Source organism: Trichechus manatus, unplaced genomic scaffold (assembly GCF_000243295.1).
Source record: "Trichechus manatus latirostris isolate Lorelei unplaced genomic scaffold, TriManLat1.0 scaffold00058, whole genome shotgun sequence".
Taxonomy (NCBI): Eukaryota; Metazoa; Chordata; class Mammalia; order Sirenia; family Trichechidae; genus Trichechus; species Trichechus manatus.
In genome coordinates, this window is record NW_004443994.1 from 4758866 (window position 1) to 4780861 (window position 21996).

Here is a 21996-nt window from a genome sequence, read left to right on the forward strand (position 1 = left end):
TTATTTCACTCAGCATAGTGTCCTCCAGTTTCATCCATGTTAGGAGATGCTTCACAGATTCATCATTGTTCTCTCTCGTTGCATAGTACTTCATTGTGTATATGTACCATAGTTTGTTTATCCATTCATCTGTTGATGGGCATCTAGGTTGTTCCCATCTTTTTGCTATTGTGAACAGTGCTGCCATGAACATAGGTGTGCATATGTCTATATGAGTGACGACTTATTTCTCTAGGATATATTCCTAGGAGTGGGATTGCTGGATCGTATGGTGTTTCTATTTCTAGCTTTGTAAGGAAGCGCCATACCATTTTCCAAAATGGTTGTATTATCTTGCATTCCCACTAGCTCATTCTTTTTTTTTAAATAATATTTTATTGTGTTTTCAGTGAAAGTTTATACAGCAGTTTAGGCTCCCACTCAACTATTTCTACACAAGTTGTTCAGTGACATGGGTTATGTTCTTCACAATGTGTGAACATTCTCATTATTTCCATTCTCATTGTTCCATTTCCATTAATCTAGTTGCTCTGCCCCCTTACGTTTTCATCTTTGTTTTAAAGTAATTGTTGATCATTTGGTCTCGTATAGATGATTTTTTTGAAGGAGCACATTACTTACAGGTGATACTATTTTCTGAGCCAGTTTGTTGTTTAGCTACAAGGTGACCTCGGGTTAATTTCAGTTGAAGGTTTGAAAAGTATCTCAGGGCAATAGTCTCAGAGTCCCTCAGTCTCAACCAGTCCAGTAAGTCTGTTTTTTTTTAAGGAATTTGGGATTCTGTTCCACATTTTTCTTGCATTCTGTCAGGGTCTATCCATTGTGGCCCTGATTAGAATGGTAGTGGTAACTGGGCATCATCTAGTTCTTCTGGTCTCAAGATAGATGAGACCGTGGTTCATGTAGACTGTCAGTCCTGTAGACTGTTTCTTCCTTGAGTCTTTAGTTTCTTTCTTTCTCTTTTGCTCTGGATGAGTAGAGACCAACAGTTGTATCTTAGCTGGCTGTTCACAAGCTTGTAAGACCCCAGTTGCTAATCATCAAACTAGGATGTAGAACATAACTTCATAACTATTTTATGCCAGTTGACTGAGATATCCCCATAGGGGTTTTCAGTGGCTGGTTTTTTGAAAGTAGATCGCTAGACCTTCTAGGTGCCTCTGGGTGAGTGCCAACCTACAGCCCTTTGGTTGGCAGCCAAACGCATTAACCATTTGCATCATGCAGGTACTCCAAAGATATATAGGAGTACTTTTGATGTTTAATGTTTATGTGTAATCACCTGAAGTCCTATTCATAATGATAATCCAAAAATATAAAATACCCAGAAATACAGTACTCTTAAAAAGAAGTGAAGAAAACCATAAAGTCTGCTTGAAACCAATTTGACTACATGGAGATGTAGTGATAGTCTTGGGTAGGAAAACTAAATACTATGCATACTTCACTTTTTCCCAATCCAGATCCCAAAGAAAATTCAGAAAAAGAGAGTGAGTGAGTACGTACTAGCTTTTCTAGAGATTGAACTACTAGAAAGCTATGATAGTTAAAAATGTGTTAATAGACAAAGCAAATGTATGTGATAAAATTATTAGCTTGTAAATAGACTGCATGATATTAAAAATTAATATATAATAAAGATATTACACACAAAAAGGGAATTGCTTCAACAGCTGACCAATAACATGAAAAAAATCAGTTTAGATACTCTTTTTACGCCAGCAAAAATGAATTCACATGGGTTAAAAAACCAAGAAAAGGGAGAAAATGACAGAAAAATAAAATGGAATATGTTGACCTCTGCAAAGAGATTTTTTTTCCAGGTGTAGAAGTTATACAATAAATTATGAAGGAAACTACGGGCAGATTTGGCTATATAAATTAAAACTTAAATGGAGAGCTAACATGCTTGGAAAATATTATGAGAAATGATTAATGTCTGAATTAGATAAATGGCACCTAATCAAATTTTTTTAAAAAGTAAGAAAATGAAGATTCCCAGTACATAATTTGGTGAAGGAACGCAGCTGCTTAACAGGTGTAGGAGAAAACGTTCCAACTCACTAAGTTAAGCTGAAAAGTTAAGTAATTAAATAATGGTATACCATTTTATTAGCAAGGAGAAAAAGAATTATTTTGCTAACTGAGGTTCGATCAGAGGACACTTACAGTATGCTTTGGAGAGCAATTAAGCAGCTTTTTTTATGTGCCTTAAATGTTTTTATACTCATGATCTCCAAGAAAATAGTAAAATAATATAAAGAAGAGTTTCATCTGAAAAGATGCCCATTACAATATTATTTATAACTGCTCCCAAAGAGAAACAAATGACAGCTGTAGAGAGTGATCAAGTGAACGTAAGGCTTGACACATCCGTTTATGGACTCTTAACCCATTGCTGTCAGGTCAATTGCGATTCATAGGGATCCTACAGAATAAAGTAGAACTGCCCCATGGGGTTTCCAAGGAGCAGCTGGTGGATTTGAACTGCCTACCTTTTGGTTAGCAGCCATATGCTTAAGCATTGCACCACCAGGGCCCTTATGGCCTATTAGGCCACTGTTGAAAATGAAGGTTATAAAACTTGATGTAACATGAGGAAAATGCAGGTAAAATAGAAAAGCATATATGCAAAATATAAAAATACCTGTAAGAAAAGAAAAAAAGACTACCTGGAAATATAACAATAACAACAAAGTAATAGGGCTATAAATTGATAAATTTTTTTGGTCTTTTTCTCTGAAATCTGCCCAGGTACTACCTTTGCAAAGCAAATAAAATATAATTCAGTGTATTTCCTGTTCATTGTATGTTTTTTGCTCTTTGAAAGTTAACTTGTTTGTGTAGCAGTAAGGGAATGAAATGTTTCAGTTTGTGTAGCAGTAAGGGAAGGAAATGTTTCACAAAAGTGAATTTTCTAGGTAACCGTAACTTTATATTACTTCAAAAGAAAATTCAAGAGAAGAATTTTTAAACCTTTTGTTGGAGATCTTTTTAAAATGTATGAGTTTCCTTACATATTAAGCAGATATTGTTTGTTATTACTTGGTCTCAATAGATATGTTGGTTGATACTGTTTTGTGTGAAATGTAGTAAAAGAAAATTTAGTTGCATCTAAATTCCCAGATGTCTTGTTTGTTTGGTCTGTCTTGTTTTAGTCTGTTAAGTATTACTTATTTGTGTCTTTAATAACTTCAGTACTGTTTCTGGTTTGTTGCTCCTAATTTGCTGGGATCTTAGAAACAATAGGATTAAGTTTATGAATCTTCCCATAAACAGGAGTTCAGTTTTAAGAGAGCAGCTGTTTTTGACCTTGAGAGTATATGTCCCACTCTTGCGCTCATATAATTACTTTATTTGGGTAGGGGTAAGAGGCTTAGTTACTTTGGTATGGAAATAAATGAAGTTTATTTCATTTGTGAAGTTTATTTAATTAACACTTTGTATCAAATGTGCTAGGAGTCTAAGGTGATATTACATTATAGGACTAATTTTTCCATTTAATTAACCTATGACTACTATTGCCATTAAAAACTATAGATTTGGATATGCTATCTCCATGTTGGTAGATGTTATTTGTAGTAAATGAAAGAACAGAATTTTCATTTAATGATTTTTTCCATAACTGAAAATAGGCACTTGATGACAGTAACCAAATGAATGTCGGTTCAGCTAAATTTTTGTTTTAGGATAGGAATTCTTTAAAATAGTCTAAAATTAATTTACAGAGCAATTTTGCTTTGCATTCATAGGCTAAGAGGTTGATAGTTAATGATTATTGGAATATGTTCCTTTTGGATATTTGAAAACATTTAACCTAAAAAGAGGGTGGAAAGGTGACTATGTATACCTGCCCTACAGGGAGCCTGGGGGAAGAGGGACATGTGTGAGAAGTGTACACAAACAGCAGTATGTGGTGAAGAGTGCCAGAAGAGAAGTGCAAAGTGCTCTTTCCAGACATCACTTCTGAATAAGGGTGTAGTGCAATTAGGGAAGGCTACATGATGGAGGTGGTGGTGGTATTTGAACTGATCTAGGGAGATGGTGGGATTGCAGTAGGAGTTCTAAGGCAGCCCAGGTAGAGGGCATGGCTTGAGGTAAAAGCAGAGAATTAGGAATGTTTCATTGGTATTCAGGAAGTGGGAAGTTATGCAAATTGAAATGACTCCAGCGGGAGTAAAAGGTGTAATCTCATTTAAACATTCAATGAAGACATACTATGTGCCTGATACTGTTCTAGGTATTGTCTGGTAAAGCTACAAAGACGCCAAAAGCGTCTTGACTTTCTTTGTTGTTGTTCTTTAAGGAGCCAAATAAGCCTTTTGAGCCAGAATGTGCTATTGTCTCCTTTAGGAAGTAACACTAATTAATTGTATTAATTATCATATTATGTTACGTGTTATATTAATAATGATACATTTTAATAGTAATAATAGTTACTATGTGCCAGGAACTGTTGTAAGGGATTTATATGGATTCATTTTTTAAATCCTTATAACACCTCTGTGAAGAAAAAAAACACTTAAGGGTTAAATATTTGCCCAAGTTCACACAAAGGGGCTCCAATGGAAACCCAGCAGTCTGTCTCCAGAGCCCATACTCTTAACCAGGAAAATAAATCTGATAGCAGTGTAAGGAGTTAATTAGAAAATGGTCACTATAAGCAGAGAAACCAGTTAGGAGACTGTTACCAGAATTTAAGGAAAAGGAAATAGCAAGGAGATGAAAAAGTAGAAACAGTTAAATGGAGGAAAAGGAAGGTATTTGTTTTAGGGTGACTCCTGAGCATCTAAATGTATGTATTCATCTAGTCTAGGGCAGGCCTGTTAGTTATCCTGAAGTGGCCTATTAGGGGGCAGGACATTGATCACCTAAAAGCTCTAAGAGAGTGAGTTAATGATTGTGTAGTGTGGCAGAGTGGTTGAACATTTGGCTGCTAACCAAAAGGTCGACAGTTCGAATCTGCCAGCCACTCCTTGGAAACCTTATGGGGCAGTTCTGCTTTATCCTATAGGGTTGCTGTGAGTCAGAGTCAACTTGATGGCAGTGGGTATGTATGTGGGGTTGCATGTGGCTTTGTTGATGTACGTTAGTGGTTTGATAACTTGAGAATGGAACAGTGTAAAATAAGTAGTGGAAGTTGGGAATTTGATATATTTCAAAGTTTGCTTTGGCTTTGTAGTCTAGTCTAGAAGTGGAGAACTCAGGACTAGATTAAGTAGATCCACCTATTCCATCTTTTATACCCCGAAGCTCTGGGATGGGCTAGAAATGCAAGGTGATATAGTGACCCCAAAACACCGAGCTTTGTGCAGTCAGTCGATTTCAACTCATGGTGACCCCATGTGTTCCAGACTAGAACTGCGTTTTCAAGGCTGTGACTTTTCAGAAGCAGATAGCCAGACCTTCCAAGGTGCTTCTGGGTGGGATTGAACCACCAACCTTTTGGTTAGTAGTCGAGTGCTTAACCTTTTGCACTACTCAAAAACCAGAAAAACCCATTGCTACTGAGTCGATTCTGACTCTAAGAGCACCACTCAGGGACTCCAGTATAATGAAAGTGCTGTTTAAATAGGTATTTAAAGTAATAGTTTTTCTGACTTAAGTGAAATTGAGATCAACCATAAGACAGAAGAAAGAAAATTATTTATGCTGGTAAAATTAGTTTCATTGATATATTCTTATGAATTCTTTCTAAATGAGTAAGATAATACTTTATATTATTCTAAATGAATAAGATAATAAACTTTTATTTCCCCTTATAGAACGGCATTCACATGTTCATTTTGTAAATTTCGAACGTTTGAAGAAAAAGATATTGAACTGCATCTGGAAAGTTCTTCACACCAGGCAACATTAGATCATATTCAGAAACAAACCAAATTTGACAAAGTAGTTATGGATTTTTTGCATGTAAGTAGATATTTTTGAGGGGGGAAATGCCTTATAATTTTGGTTTTTCATAATTTCCCATCCCTCTCCCATTTTATGTTTCTAAAATTTACTATTTATTTAAAGGAAGAACTGTTTTAAAATAAGCCCAGTATTAGATGTGAATTCCTCTATAATAGAATTTGGATTTGTTATTTGAGAATACATTTTACATTTTTAAGTGATTTCTGGCAGACATGTCAAAGAGGCAGTTCCTTTAATAACTGTTTAGTGATGCAGATTCAGCTATCTTTTGAGAGTGTACTGCGTATCAGATGTTGTGCTAGGTACTTTCATTATTTCATTTGAACCTCATAACAACTTGTTTTTATGATGAACGAACATGCTCAGAGAAGTTAAAGGACTCTGTCACTAAGTGGCAGAGTCTGAATTTAGAGCCAGAGAGCCTGCTGTCTGTTTAGTGTCCTTTCTGTTAGGAATGTGTGGTCATCAGCTCAGTAGTTTTTGAGTACCTACGAAGGGTACTATGTCAGACACCGACGACACAGACGCTATCCTCAATGAATGAACAGTAATTGGAAATAGACTACATTCACACATAATTAAGTGACATAATTAAGTGAAAATGCCAAGGATGCATGGTACATACAGACATACTAAGAGTTTGGAGAAAGGGAAGATCATTGGGACCAGAAATACTTGAAGGAAGGGGCTTGAGCTGGATTGCTAATTGTGTGTCTGATTAATCTGGGCAGAAGAGGTGGAATTATTAGAAGGTTAGAACCATACTGTGGTCATTCACACGTCTATATCCTTGCAGAATTGTGTTCCTTAATTCGCATTTCTTTCTGTAATTTCCTTAACTGGTTCCTATCTGTCACTTCGAATTTAAACACCCACCTATCCTGAGAAAACCTCTTGACTATTCCAGCTCTTTTTGATCTATCTTTCTCTGTATGCCTAAAGTACGTTTGGAAAAGTGAATATTTTTTATACTTTCCTAGTTTTTTTGATAGTCTTTTGAATTAAATTGTAGGCTTCTTGAGAGTAGATGCTAGTTTTTATACTGTATTTTCCATAGAACCAGCAGGTGCTAAGCATATCCTAAGTGCTCATTGAAAACTTTTGGATTCTGATCTATGAAATCCTACTATTTTGTTTTGTAGGAATGTATGGTGAATAAATTCAAGAGAACATCTATCCGTAAACAACAGACAAATAGTCTAACAGAAGCAGGCAAGATAATTGATAAAGATGCTATGGAAGGTAAATGTTTAAACACACTGCTTTAGAAATCACATGTGGATTTTACATAATATAACCTATTGCAATGTAAATGATGCTCCTTGGAGTGGTACAGTGTAGTCGTATGCGGTAGCCCTGAGTGGGTATCAGAAATTAACTCCTTTGACTTCCTGTTTTTGTGCTTAAAATTTGTCTCTACGTATCCTTATCTCCTTCACTTCAGTTTTAGAGGAAAAGTCATAGCCCTCTGCTTTCCTCTGCCTCTCATCCCTTCTCATCTCCTTACGGATTTTTGCTCAGATGGTAAACTTATCTCTTCTGTTTTTCCATCTTTCCTTCTCTCTTGATTCCTTCTCTGAAACGTATGAGAAACTGGTTGTTGTCGAGTCAGTTCCAACTCATGGCAACCTCTTGTATCAAAATAGAACTGTGCTGCATAGGGTTTTCAGTGGCAGACTTTTTGGAAGTAGGTCACCAGGGCTTTCTTTCCAGGTGCCTCTGGGTGGACTTGAACCTCCAACCTTTTGGTTAGCAGCTGAATGTGTTAACTGTTTGCACCACCCAGGGACTCCCTGAAGCCTATAAACATGCTCTTATTATTTAAAAAAAGGAAAAGAAAAAAAGGAAGGAGAGGAAAAGAAAAGCAGGTACTAGTTCTTCTAAAACCTACCGTTTCTTTTTCTCTTTAAACAACCAGTCTTCTTCAGATGTAGTTCACATTAGTTTCTGCTTCCTCACTTACCATTTATTACTTTACCCATAGTAGTCTGCTCTGACAGAGGTTACCAGCACCAACTTCAATAGTTTCTTTCGAATCATTATCTTTCTTCTGCAACAGTTTTCATTGACAAATGCATTCTTTGTGAATCTCTTTACTTTCTTGGTTTCTGTGACACCTTTCTGTCCTAATATTCTCTTTATCCTCTTGTCATTTTTAGTCTTTGGGCTTTTTTTCTATACCAGTCTTTTAAAAGTTGGTATTCACCAGTACTCTGTCATTACCCCAGTCATCATCCCTTTCCTGATTAATTCATCCTTCGTGATTAATTCATTTACTTATAGTAATATGTATATGTTGATTACTTATAAATCTATATGTTAGCACAGATCTTTTCCTTTTTTTTTAAATTTTATTGTGCTTTAGGTGAAAGTTTACAGCTTAAGTTAATTTCTCATTCAACAACTTATACTGTTTTGAGACATTGGTTGCAGTCTCCACAATGTGACAACACACTCCCCCTTTCCATCCTAGGTTCCTTGTGTCCGTTTGTCTAGTTCGTGTCCTTTCCTGCCTTCTCATCTTGCTTTTGGACAGGAGTTGCCCATTTGGTCTCATATATTTTATTGAACACGTTCCTCCCGTGTGTTGTTTTTTGTTTTATAGGCTTGTCTAATCTGTGTCTGAAAAGTGGGCTTCAAGAAAGGTTTCATTTCTGGGTTAGCTGAGTGTCCGGGGGCCATAGTCTTGGGGGTCCTTCCAGTCTCTGTCAGACCAGTAAGTCTGGTCTTTTTTTGTGAATTTGAATTATGTTCTACATTTTTATCCCATTCTGCCCACGATTCTCTCTTGTGATCCCTGTTAGAGCAGCTGCTGGTGGTAGCCAGGCACCATCTAGTTCTTCTGGTCACAGGCTGGTAGAGTCTCTGGTCATGTGGTCCTTTAGTCCTTCGGGCTAATATTTTCCTTGTACGTTTGGTTTTCTTCATTCTCCTTTACTCTGGACGGGGATGGGACCAATAGATGTATCTTGGATGGCTGCCCTCAAGCTTTTAAGACCCCAGGTGCTACTCACCAAAGTGGGATATAGAACATGACCTGGATTACCCTGGAGACTGTTCCCTAGCCCCAGCTACTCAGTCCCTCAGAGTGTTTGGATGTGTCCAGGAAACTTCTGTGCTTTTGCGTTGGTCCAGTTGTGCTGACTTTCTATGTAATGTGTGTTGTCCTTCCCTTCTCCGAACTTGATACTTGTCTACTATCTAGTTAGTTATTCCCCCCATCCCCAAACCATCAAAGAATGTTTTTTTCTGTGTGTAAACCTTTTCTTGAGTTATTACAATAGTGGTCTCATACAGTATTTGTCCTTTTGTGAGTGACTTATTTCACTCAGCATAATGCCCTCCAGATTCATCCATGTTGTGAGATGTTTCGCGGATTCATCATTGTTCTTTATTATTGTGTAGTATTCCATTGTGTGTATGTATCATAATTTGTTTATCCCTTCATCTATTGATGGGCATTTAGGTTAGCATGGATCTCTTTTCAACTCTACTCCTATACATCTAACTGACAACTCGTATCTAAAAAATTTATCGTCTTGTACACTCCCCACCTTCTTAAAGAAAAAACAAAAACTCAGCAAATATTTCCTGCATTTATCTTAGAAGGTGGCCCCACCATCTGCCAAAGCCAGAAGTATGGAATTATTCTAGGTACAGAGACACTTCGGAAGATAGGCCTGGTGATCTGCTTTTGAAAGGTCGCAGCCTGGAAAACCCTATGGAGCAATTCTCTGCACTCATGGGGTCACTGAGTTGGCGAAGACAGCTAACAACAACATATCCGTAGCACTATATCCTGTCAATTCTCTTTTAAAAATATTTACCAAATTGGTTTACCTTCATTTTAATATTGCATTTGTTTAAATCCGTATCTTTTAACAATTGTAGTATTTTCCTAACTAGTTTCCTTATTTCCAGTCTTTCTTATCCCCAGTTCTATATGATCTTATTAGTGAAAGAACTTGGGATGGCTTCCACATCACCTACAGGATAAAGTACAAATTCCTAGACGTGACACACAGATTGCTCCATTATCATCTTTTGTCCTTTCTTTATACTCCAGCTATACTGAATAACTTACAGTGACCAGAAAGTGTCATTTTCTTTGATACCTTTCTCCTTGCATATATTAATATCGTTACCTGTAATAAATCCCTCTCTCTTAAGATCCAACACGTTTTGTTCTTTATGAATCCAATTTTGACATCTTTTCCCCCATTCCCTACTTACTTTTATTCATAATTATGGAAGTTCTTATTTTTCTATAAAATAATCCAACGTTTGTTTTCCTTTATGTTATATTTTTGGGGAGATGGACTTATAAGCCTTAGAGCATGATTGTATAACATGACTAGGAGATACAGTAATTGCACTTTGTAACTTCTAATCTGCTATCCATATATTTTTAATCTATATATGCAGGTTTATGAGATGTGGTAGAAAAACTTAAACCTACCGTATTTTTTACACAAATAATGCACACCTACGTTTGTTTGCCAACCGTACCCTCCCCCTCCATGAGGTGTTTTTGTAAGTGCGCTATGCTAATTGTTTTTTTTTAAAACAGTGAAAGTAAAAATATGGTAAATATTCTGGTCCTCTTTTTTGAAGAAGAGTTGTAAATAATTGGGGAAGCTTTAGTAGTAAAAACACAGTCTGTCAGACACAAGAACGTGAATCATTACTTTTCTTTAATAATAGGATTTCTTATTTAGGTGTTACTGCAGATGATCACATGATGAAAGTAGAGACTATTCACTGCAATGCCTGCAGCGTGTATATCCCTGCTTTACATAGTTTAATTCAACAGCACTTAAAATCTCCTGATCATATCAAAGCAAAGCAGGTAAGTTTTGATCTGTCTTAATAAATTCATTGACTTACCCATCAGTCCTTTATTATTCTTTGGCCATTGTTTCACACCTACCTACTTGCATATAATTTCTCTTTACCTCAGATAACTATAAGGATACTCAGAGGGAGTGTAGTGTTACTGATTAAGATCATGAGCTCTGGAACAAGACTTTCTGGGTTGAATCCTGGCTTAGTACATAACAAGTGTTAAGCAAGTAAATTAACCTTTCTAAGTGTCAGTTTCCATTATCTATAAAATGGGGATGGATAATTATTATATTCTCTTATGTGATTGTTTAAGGATTAGATTAATTAAAAAACATATAAGACACTTAAAATAGTACTGGCACATAGCATTTAGGAAATCATAACTGTTATCATTAACATTTTTTTAAAGTTGGTATTAAATGGTTTTGTGAGTGTGTATGTTTAAGAGCATAAAATGAAGATTTGATGATAACTGGTACATTTTTCTGATGGTTTGGAAAAATAAATTTGAAAACTAAGATTACCAGTTAACCATCTATTGTCATTTTTTTTGAGCAAAATATCACTGGAGACTTTACCATTTTCTTTTTGATTAGCATATTTCTGCTTCTATATTGGCTGGTTTTATTTAGTCAAATTTATTTTAAACAAAACACTTGTTTATATTATTGGGAGTTAGTTTGTTTGAAATGAAAATTTTTAAACTTCAAAATTAAAGACTTATATTTTTAAACAGAGCATACCTGAGTCGTGAATTTGTATTTTGTACTGAAGTGAAACTCATTTAGCTCAGACTTCTTCTAGGCACTTCCAGCACAGTCTTTTCTTAGTCTTTTGTTTTTTCTCTTCCCTTTTTGATACTCACTTGCCACCTTTTTGGCAACTAGACATTCCATATTATTACCTTTTCTCCTTTGCATAATAAAGTCTTGTGATAACAACAGCCCAGAGGAAGACTAAGTACTCTTACAGTATAAAAATCATTGTTTCTTTTTTGATAGCAGGAAAATTAGTAGTTGGAATAGTTGGGGTCTGGGGAGATGGATATAGACTGGAAAGGAGAGAAAGCAGCTCTCTAGTAGACCTACACTTCTGTTATTTGGGAACTGGGTGTTTTTTATTGAAGCTGATTGGCTTATAGAATTGTCATTGCTTTAATCCATAGATAATTTAGATTGTGGTAACTGTAGCTGTTGTTGCTCTATAGCTTAATTTGCCAGAAAATAAATCATTTAAATCTAAGGGATTTGAACATAAAATGCTGTTTTAATTATATAAATATTTTTTATGGCAGGTACTATCAGTGTGTTCTGTTTTTCACAGGCTTATAAGGAACAAATTAAAAGAGAGAGCGTCTTGACTGCTACAAGCATTTTAAATAATCCAATAGTGAAGGCGCGATATGAACGTTTTGTTAAGGTAAGATTTTTGGGCAAAGCCTTTTAGGTAATATTGTGGTATCACAATATTAAACGGTGAAATAGTAGATCTTTGTTATATTTAAATATAGTACACCATACTAGGAAAGTTTTTACTTGGGGTCTTGCATATAGGTAAAACATCTCTTTTCCTTATTGCTGGGATTCGGTTGAAAGGGGAGGGGGAGTGGGTGGGGAGCAATAAATGAGTCCTCTCTCCTCTCCTTTCCAGCTCTAGCTCAGTTGAGAGATACACTGGAGTCTGATACAAGATGAAAATGTCAGCTTTATTCTTGATTTAAAAAAAAAAAAAATGGATGGCTTAGAGTATATGTCTTAGATGTGCAGTTACTGTGTGCTTTCTAATATTTTACTCCTGAATTAGATAGACTAACTTCCACCTACCCCTGTCACTAGTCCAGCTGGACAGAAAAGGCTCCCCCTAGTTTACCACATGGCATAGAACAGACTGTAATGTACTCTTTCTGTGGTTAGCAGTACATAAAGGAGAAGCCAAGGAACTGAGGTATACATGCCTAGTTTCTCCTTTCAAGTGAACTAATTGGATAAATCATTCATCTTTCTTGGATAAAAGTTGGAGGGGAGGCAGGAGGCACAAAGTCAGATATGTTGCTCCAGAAAAAGCTCCCTCATGGAATCAGGAGGCCAGAAGAAAGGAAGTTTGCTCCTAATGTTAGGAAACCCAGATTGGAACCCTGGCTCGCCACTCTTCAGGATTTTTGCAACGTGTTACTGCTTTAATCCTTCTTTACATAATATTTATTATTGCACAAACAAGGAAATTCACAGAAATAAATTTTAGAGGTTTTTGAGTCTTCATAAAATAATACCTTACTTAAAATCATTTCTACACTGAAGAGAGCTCTTATGTTGAAGATTTACAAAATATTACATACATTAGTAACTGAATCTACAAAATGAGATTGAAGAAGTTTTGTTTATTTTGGCTGTTGTACTCCGTGAAGAAGCCTGTCATATATTTAATGACCATTCAGTTAGCCCTCAACCAAGTGATCTCCATGTTGAATAATCTCATTTCTTTCAGCTTGTTCCTTAGGGGCCTGTTTTCTAATTTGTTAATCATATTTTTCACCATTTACTCCATTTTTGACACGACTTTAAAAAAATGAATGCAGCCCTGAATTAAATCTGATTTTATTGGAAGTATGGAATCAGAATGAGGCGCTGGCAGTTTAGCGGTAGAATTCTTGGCTTCCATGTGGGAGACCCAGGTTAGATTCCTGGCCAGTGCACTCCGTGCGCAGCCACTCCCTTTCTGTCAGTGGTGGCTTGCCTGTTGCTGTGATGCTGGGTAGGTTTCAGTGGAGCTTTTAGACTAAAATGTATTAGGAAGAAAGGCCTGGTGATCTACTAAAAATTTAGCCACAAGAAAGCCCTGTGGATCACAATCATCCAATCTGCAACCGATCATGGAGATGGCACGGGAACAGGCACTGTCCTGTTCCGGGGTGTCACCTTGGGTCGGGGGCCAACTCGATGGCAACTAATGACAACATGGCTTCAGAAAGACAAGAGCATCATAGCTAAAATCTAAAAATTAGATTTACATCTTGCTTTATCACAACCTTTTTAGAAGTCACGGTTTCTGTTGACATACGAAAAGTTTTTAGTCAGGGAAGAATACAAATTAGAATTTCTATGTAAGGTTTTTAAGCTACACATGAGAGTCACTTTGTGGAAGGAGTGACATCACTGGTGTGAGTGTCTTGCTCATGTGCATATTGTGGAGAAGACCTGGACTGACGAGCACTTCTCTAGAACCTTGATACTCTGAATGTGATACATGGACCACAGCATTGGCATCACCTAGGAGCGCATTAGAAATGCAGAATTTCAGGTCATACCCAGGCTTACTGAATAAAAATCTTAATTTTAACAAGATGCCAGTTGATTCATATGCATATTAAAATTCAGGAATCACTGGTATAGAACATTCTGTCACATTATCCAATTATTTTTCTTTGTTCAGCATTCCTGTCTGTTCTGTCCTCTGCAATCATTCTTCATCACCTGCTCTGCTCCTGGTCAACTCTGGTCATGACTTAAAACTCTTCTACTTTCAAGAACTCTCAATTTGACAAAATACCCTTTTTAATCTTTGTCCTCATCAAGATAATCAGTTGTCAATTTCTGCCAGTTCTCCAGCTGTATCATCTGTTACACCTTCACTTTCTTCCCTCCTAGGCCTGTACACTCATAGCCAGCCCTTTCAGCAACACAATGCTGCTGTTGTAAAATCCCTTACTCATTTGTTCTTCCACTGCTTCCCAGTCCCCGGCACTATGCCATCTGTGTTTAGCTTTATTAACTGTGAATCTTGCTAAAAAATATCATGGAACTGTGTCTGTCCTGTTTATCAGCTGCAGTTCTCAGTAATTATTAGCTATCATGTAATGTGTTTCCTATAATTACTGTTCCAAATCTTTTCCATCCTTATCATATCCCAGATTTTATCCTTACTCCCCTCACTTCCCATATTCTTATCTCTTCTTTAGTGAGATTCTTATCTTCTTGCTTTAGTGAGATTGAGACCATTTGATGTGAGTTCAGTAAGTTTTCCCCTTTCTACTTTAGATTTCTGTATCTTTCCCTCAGTCCCACCATCATTGTTGTTTGTGTGGGAAGATATTCTTCTTTGCCTTTTATCTGTGTTCTTGTTTCATCAGTTATCCTTACTTCTGTCTGCATTTTTTCCTGTTTAGTATTTTTCTATTCTTCCCCAAACAGATGTGCTTGTGAGTTCCCTAACCTAACAGTGACTTAACTTCTCCTAGACTCTAGCATTCCCCATTTCATTTTCTCTTCTCTGGCCACCATACTTGAAACAGTAGGTCACTCTGCATTGTGCTCTTTATTCCCTCTATATTATTTACTCTTTAACCTAGTAGTTTTTAACTGGAGGTATGTGTTAGAATCTCCTGTGAGGCTAAAATCAAATAAAAAGCTGCCTAGGTCCTTTCTCAAGCCTTCTGAGTTAGGGTGTCCCAAAACTCTGATAAATACCTCTTGAAATACTTAAATAGGCAAGTAACCAGGCTTCTCCCCTGGAAGTTCTGGATCAGGAGGTCTGAGATTGATTCAGAAATTTTTGTTTTCAACAAGGACTCTAGTACTAAATTAAAAACCTGGTTTTTGAAAGCACTTCACAGGGGAAAAAAAGATTGATTCTTAGGCAACCATTGCTGTCTAACCCCCACGTGCATCATACTTCTGAAGCTGCTGTAAGATGACCAGTGACCTAATTGCCAAATCTAAACTTTTTATTGTTTATTACTTTATTATTTTAAACATACAAAAAGGAAAGGGGATAGTATAATAAATCGTCAGGAACCCATCACTCAGCTTCAACAGTTACCACCTCCAGTGGCCTTTTCCACTTTCTGCTGTTACCTCTTTGTGTCATTCGACACCAATGATTAATCACTTATTCTCAAAACTCCGTTCTGCCAGATAATATTTTATCATCCTAGATTTTCTCCTACATTGAGTGTTTCTTCTAACTTCTGCCCCCATGTGTAGGCATTTTCATAGAATTTTATTCTTGGCTCTTTTTCCTACTTATTTTCCTTCTCCCACTGCAGTGCTATCCCACTTAAGACCCTGGCTTCACTATTCACGCTGTGCAGACAACTCACAAATTGTAATGTCTTGCTTTGAACTTCCCTTTCTTTTGAGTTACAAGCTTACATGTATAGTTGCCTGTTAGACATTTAGACAGCATCTTAAATTCTGATTATCTATAGCATATACCTTCTTTCCTTTCCCCATCCTAATTCATGATGTCACTACGTCTTTTAAACTTCCCTTTCCTGGGCTGTGAGTGTAGCGCCCTCACTAGTGTTCCTTCTCTTGCTACTCCAGTTCATCCTGCACGTTCCTACCAGGTTCACGTTAACACTTTCCTGCTTAATAACTTCTACTTCCTCGTTTTTTTACTGTATTATAGCCTTTTGTTATGGTTAATTTATATGAGATTTAATCTAGGTATATAATTTAAATATTAAAGTAAAATGTTATCTATGAATGCTTAGTGAGTAAAAGATTTGTCTGCTTTTTACCAGTACAAGTATAGGTATAACAAGTACCTGATTTTCATTTGTGTTTTAAATAGATCTTAAAACAGTTGTACGTTAAATACTTTTTATAATCAAGTAGAACATAAATCTTTGCATCATCTGCTTTGTTTTTACCAAAAATCGTATATTTACTTTTATATATATGATTTTAGAAGTTTAGTTAAGGAAATGAGGTCTTTAGTAATCCGATTTATGAAGTATAAGGTAATGACTTAGTAATTTATATATCTGCATTGGTATGAAATAGGCACTCAAAAAATATTTAATGAGTATGTCATAGTTAGAGTAAAAGGCTTCAAATAGAGGTTATTTTTAAGGATTTAGCAAATAAAAAGTTCACTGATACAAAAATGGATGTGCTGATTTTAAAAGTTACTTCTCATGTTTTTAGGGTGAGAATCCTTTTGAAATTCAAGATCATTCTCAGGATCAGCTAATAGAAGGAGATGAGGAAGAAGAAGAAAAGATCGATGAAGCTATTGAAGAAGAGGATGATGAAGATGAGGAAGAAGAAGAAGAAGTGGAGGAAGTAGAGGAAGTGGAAGAAGTAGAGGAAGTTGAAGGAGTAGAAGGAGGGAGGGATATAGAGGGAGTGGGGGAGGTAGAGGGAGCTGGAGAGGTAGGGGGAGCCAGGGAAGATGGGGGAGCCGAGGAACTAGGGGGAACTGGAGAAGTAGGGGAAGGTGAAGAAGTAGAGGAAGCTGCTGGGGAGGTAGGGGGAGCAGGAGAAGTAGGGGAAGTAGAGGCAGTAAGGGAAGAAGCAGAAGAAGAAGCAAAGGAAGAGCCTGTCAACTTCTCTGTTGACCAGCCTGAAGAAAATTAAATATATTAGATTTAAATGGAGCTTTAAGTTTCTTTTGTGTTCTAATGTGGAAAAGAGTTAAGAATTTTAATTTTAATAGCTTAAAATGAGTCGACACCCATATTGCATGCATTCCACACATTAAAATTTGTTTTATATAATTTCTAAATATTTGGCATTAGTTTAATAAAATAAAGGTAGGACAATTTTAGTTTGATTTTTTATAGCTATAAAACTTAGATCTGAATAATCGTTTATATAATTTTTAAGCTTAATTTTGATTGTTGGTGTTAAGGATAATGGATGTGTATTGTTAGTATATCTATTCTAATCATTTGAACTTAAATGCTGCTCTTGGGAGTAAATATTCAAGTGTGCATTAATGTTTTGAATACTTAGCCTAGAAGAGATAAATTGGGCAAGTATTTTGTGCTCTGTGTATTTTTTTACTGCGTTGGACATTGAATAGTAATTTGCGTTAAGATACGCTTAAAGGCTTTTTGTGACCACGTTTCCCTTTGTAGCAATAAAATGTTTTTTACAAAAACTTTCTTCCTGGATTAGCAATTTTAAATGAAACAAGTTCAACAGTTGAATGAGTATTAAAAAGAATTATTTCTCTCTTCTCTCTTACGTTTTATGGCGCATATGCTTACATACTCAGAAAAGAGAAGATGAGATTGATAGATGGTCTATTCTTAAGTCATTTATTTTCAGATGACCATCCAACTATGTCACTGAAAAGCAGTGCTCTTTATTTCTTTAAACCTTTACTCTGGCCAAGGTGTGGTTGACCTTTTGAGAGGGAGACTATTTCAATGAAAATTAGCTTCTTAAAAACTTGGATCGGTATATGGATATATTAAGTAATTTTAAGATATTAAATGGATGAATATAGGCATTTATCGAATTTCAAAGATAGTTTCTCTTTTTGCATACAAGGCTTTTAAAACTAGTTTTTCAAGTCTAATAAGGGTTTATTGTGGTTGGCTAGGTTTGTTTTAAGCTGAGAAAATCCAGTAGGCACTTAAATTCAGTTAAAGGGATTTGGAGCCAAAAAGCACAAGGTTAGTTGAAAACTAGAGATATTTAGAGCCTATCTAGGAGTCTCTGTTTATTTAAATTGGCTTCAGAAAGTCTCTTTGCCCAGGAAGTTCAAATTTTAGGGATAGTAGGACTTGCTCAGCCCTCTTGTTTCTGCCTTTATTTTAAAATATTTGTGGAAGGGCTAAGGTAACAGAATAATAGATCCCTTTGGGTTAGAAGGGAGCCCTGTAGACACAGTGGTTAAAGCAGTCAGCTGCTAAACAAAAGGTCAGCAGTTTGAGCCCACCAGCCTGCTCTGTGGCTTTCGTACTTGGAAACCCTGTGGGGCAGTTCTGCTCTGTCTTATAGGGTCGCTGTGAGTCGGAATCGACTTGACAGAAGTTTGATTGGGTTAGATTAGAATTTGATTCTTTTGACACTAAGTAGGGTGTATATATATTTTTTGTTACTGTTTTTAAGCGTCTAATAATCTGTTTAAGATGCTAAACTTTTGAAAAGAATCCTGTAGAACAATCTGTAACAACTGCTGAGTAAACGTTTTAGAATGAGAGAGGTAGGAAAGAACATTTAAGTAGTAACTTTAGTGGATTCTTTTTTCAGAGTCTCTATGAAAAAAAAGTAAAACCTTTTATACCTTTTATTAGTAAAGTGAATTTTGTTGTTTATCTTGCTGGATAATTTGCAGATGGGCCGTTTAGTTTGCAGGCAGATTAATTTTTGGGATCCTTAGTGTTTATGTTCTCAATGTTTTGTAATAAGGACTTAATGTAAGATCTTTAATTACCTTCAACTTCTTTTATCTAAATATTATTTATTTATTAAAAAGCTAAACATACAGTTCTAATAAACCAAAGAAATGAATTTATAAGTTGCTTTTAAGTCTGTGCTCTGACTCATGGCAACCCCAGTGTGTCAGAGTAGAACCTGTGCTCCAGCAGTTTTCAATGGCTGATTATTTGAAAGTACATTGCCAGGCCTTTGTTCCAAGGTACCTCTGAGTGAACTCGAACCTCCAGTCCCCAGTCTTTCGGTTAGCAGTTGAGCGTGGATGACTAGGGGCTGTCCTATAGTTTTCTCTTTTTATTACCTCCTTCCTCTAATTCATCAGAAAGTCTGTCTATTCTGCTTCAAACATTTATCCACCCATTCTTCCACCTCTACTGCTACCAGCCCAGTCCAAGTCACCATCATCTCTTTCCTGGACTATTGAAATAGCTTATTAACTAATCTTGTGTTCACTCTCACCCTGTTAAACTCAGTTTTCCAGGCAAAACATTTTAAAAACGTACTTCAGATAATGCTGCTCTTCTGCATAGAATCCCTCGTTGGCTTCCCTTTTTACCTGTAAACTTACGGTGATGAGCCTGGCCTAGTTTTCCTACTTTATATTGTGTTGTTCTTTCTACCAGCCATACTAGCCTTCTGTCAGTTTTTTGACAAAGTTCTTCTGTCTCCAGACCTTTGCATTTTCTGTAGCTTATACCTATCAACTTTTCTTGGCTGACTCTATCCTTCAGATCACCTTAAATGTTAGGAAAAGCTTTTCTGTGGAAACTTTAAGAAGTAGCTCTTAAATTTTGGTAAAAGTAAGGATTTGGAGACACCACCCCAAATTTACTAGATCAGACTCTTAGGAGGAGGTGGTGTTTTTTTTTTTTTTTTTTTTTTAATTAATTTTTGGGGAGGTAGTGTATTTTTAACAAGTACCCCAGGTGATTTTGATGGTAGTGGTCAGTGATTGGAGCCCTGGTGGCGCAGAGGTTAAGGGCTCAGCATTAATCAAAAGGTTGGCAGTTTGAATCCACCAGCCACTCTTTGGAAACTCTATGAGGCAGTTCTGCTCTGCCCGCTGAGGTCGCTATGAGTCGAAATTGACTCAATGGCCAGTGGGTTTGGTTTTTTTGGTTGGTCAGTGATTGCACTTTGAGAACATTGCTAAGGCCCTCAAATAAATTTCTAGTGCCTCCAGCTCTCCCATATCAAAGTAAGAGCTTCTGCCCTTTTGAAATCAGGCATAGGTTTGGGGGATTCTCCATAATATTTTACTAAAGCATTAGAATAACTTTAACAGGCCTCTCTGGGAATCAGAAAACTGGGCCATTTTTTTTTTTTTAACCTGTTAGATCATTTAATTCTTCAAACATTGTGAAGTCGTAATAGCAGTAACAGTAGTTTACTCATATAACAATCTTCTGTGTCATTCCCCTACTTGAACTTCTTCATCGGCTCTCCCATAATAGGATAATGTCCAAACCCTTTTAGTGTGGCATATGTGGCTTTATGCATTTTGTTCTTGCCTACTTATCCAGTCTAACTCATCAGTCTTAACATATTGATGTTAACTGCCTGGCCTTGTAAACATTTGACTTTATCATCCCTGCTGCAAGAAAGGTTTCTAGAGCTGTAAGATTTGACTGAATTTTAGATATTATATTTTTATATATTTGTATTTTATAATATGATAACTATTCTGGGAATAAAGTGAAAAAAAAAGAAAATATCTAGAGAAATTTGTGTATCAAAAGTCATGACCACATAGAAAAAAGAACTATGAAGGCAAATGGTGGTCATGTGTGTTGAAACATACGTGAGAATTCTGTTTTTGTCGGCAAGATTATATTTATTGTAGAGGTAGATACTGTCAGGTTATCTTAGGCTTATGTTATTTAACATTTGATTTAGCTACCAAATTGTCCTTATTTTGATACACTCAAACTTGTGACTGTAGTTCGGCATCCATTGTAGTTCTGCTGATGGATAGAAAATAGAGTAGTCATGCCGGCCAAAGTGTTCCAGTCCATGTGACAGTTAGAATTCATATTATAAATTAACAGTTTGACTTTCTTATTTGATAGTTACAGTCCTTTGATCCAAGATAAGCTGCACCTGCCCTGATAATAGCTGGACCCCTATTTGGCAGGCAAGCAAAATTAGGGAGGCTGCAAGGCTAGAGGGCAAATTCTTGGCAGTTGTAGATACAGTAGGCACCCATACCCTGTGAGGCCTCCTGGGAAACAGCCATACTAGTCTTGTCCCATATTTCCCTTGCCCTGATTTTCTGAGTTTTTGTTTTTTCACTTTTCTTCTTTAAAATAATTAAAAATTGTACATTAAGGGTAGGAATGAAGTGGTGTTGATGACAGTGGGAGTCATTCTGTTCAGCTAGAGATGCATGAACAGAGAGGTGTGAAACAGCATTGAACATGGAGGGAAACTACAGGCAGCTTAGCTCTTAAATGAGTAGAAGATATGAATCTGGGGGAGTTTCAGATCAAGGTGACATACTGGTTTCAAGTCATTATCTTCTAAAACTTAAAATTATAGAACAACTACAACAATAAAAAATTAACAGTAATTAAGATAAACTTATAACCGTACTAGAAGGACAACAAGGGTGCTGCGAATCATTTCTAGAAAATATTAAATGAGGAATCAGATCTTGGTGAAACCAGGAATTCTATCTTAGTTCATAGCTACATCCAGATGAAAATTAAGGATTTGCCCCCATTTTTAGATGTAGCTATAAGCAGGGAGGCCACCTAGGTAGTGAATTGGTTAAGTGCTTAGCTACTAACCGAAATGTTGGCAGTTTGAGTCCACCCAGAGGTGCCTTGGAAGAAAGGTCACACTGAAAACCCTATGGAGCAGTTTTGCTGTGACACATATGGGGTTGCCATGAGTCAGAATCTACTTGAAGGCAGTTGAAATAAACAGGGATAGGTGGTAGTGTGGTAGGCCAGATTTTTAAAGGGCTGAATAATTATGCCACTGCCTGGTTCAGATCTGCTGGTCCATAGATTCCTCCAGGCTAAAGCCATAGTACAGCTTGCTGTTTGCCAGATAGTGTGAG

At 36.5% G+C, this 21996-nt stretch overlaps 1 protein-coding gene across 7 annotated transcripts in view; it reads left to right on the forward strand.

The window, feature by feature from the left end:
• Nucleotides 1-18994, forward strand: part of ZNF326 (zinc finger protein 326) — a 36989-nt gene extending 17995 nt beyond the window's left edge. For all 7 annotated transcript variants that reach the window (XM_023733400.1, XM_023733402.1, XM_023733401.1 and 4 more), the window contains 5 exons: nt 5766-5913; nt 7059-7158; nt 10635-10765; nt 12085-12180; nt 16689-18994. In XM_023733400.1, the coding sequence (XP_023589168.1) occupies nt 5766-5913; nt 7059-7158; nt 10635-10765; nt 12085-12180; nt 16689-17120 (907 nt within the window). In that variant the 3' untranslated portion in view covers nt 17121-18994. The remainder of the gene's footprint in view (nt 1-5765; nt 5914-7058; nt 7159-10634; nt 10766-12084; nt 12181-16688) is intronic.
• Nucleotides 18995-21996: the final 3002 nt, after the last annotated feature.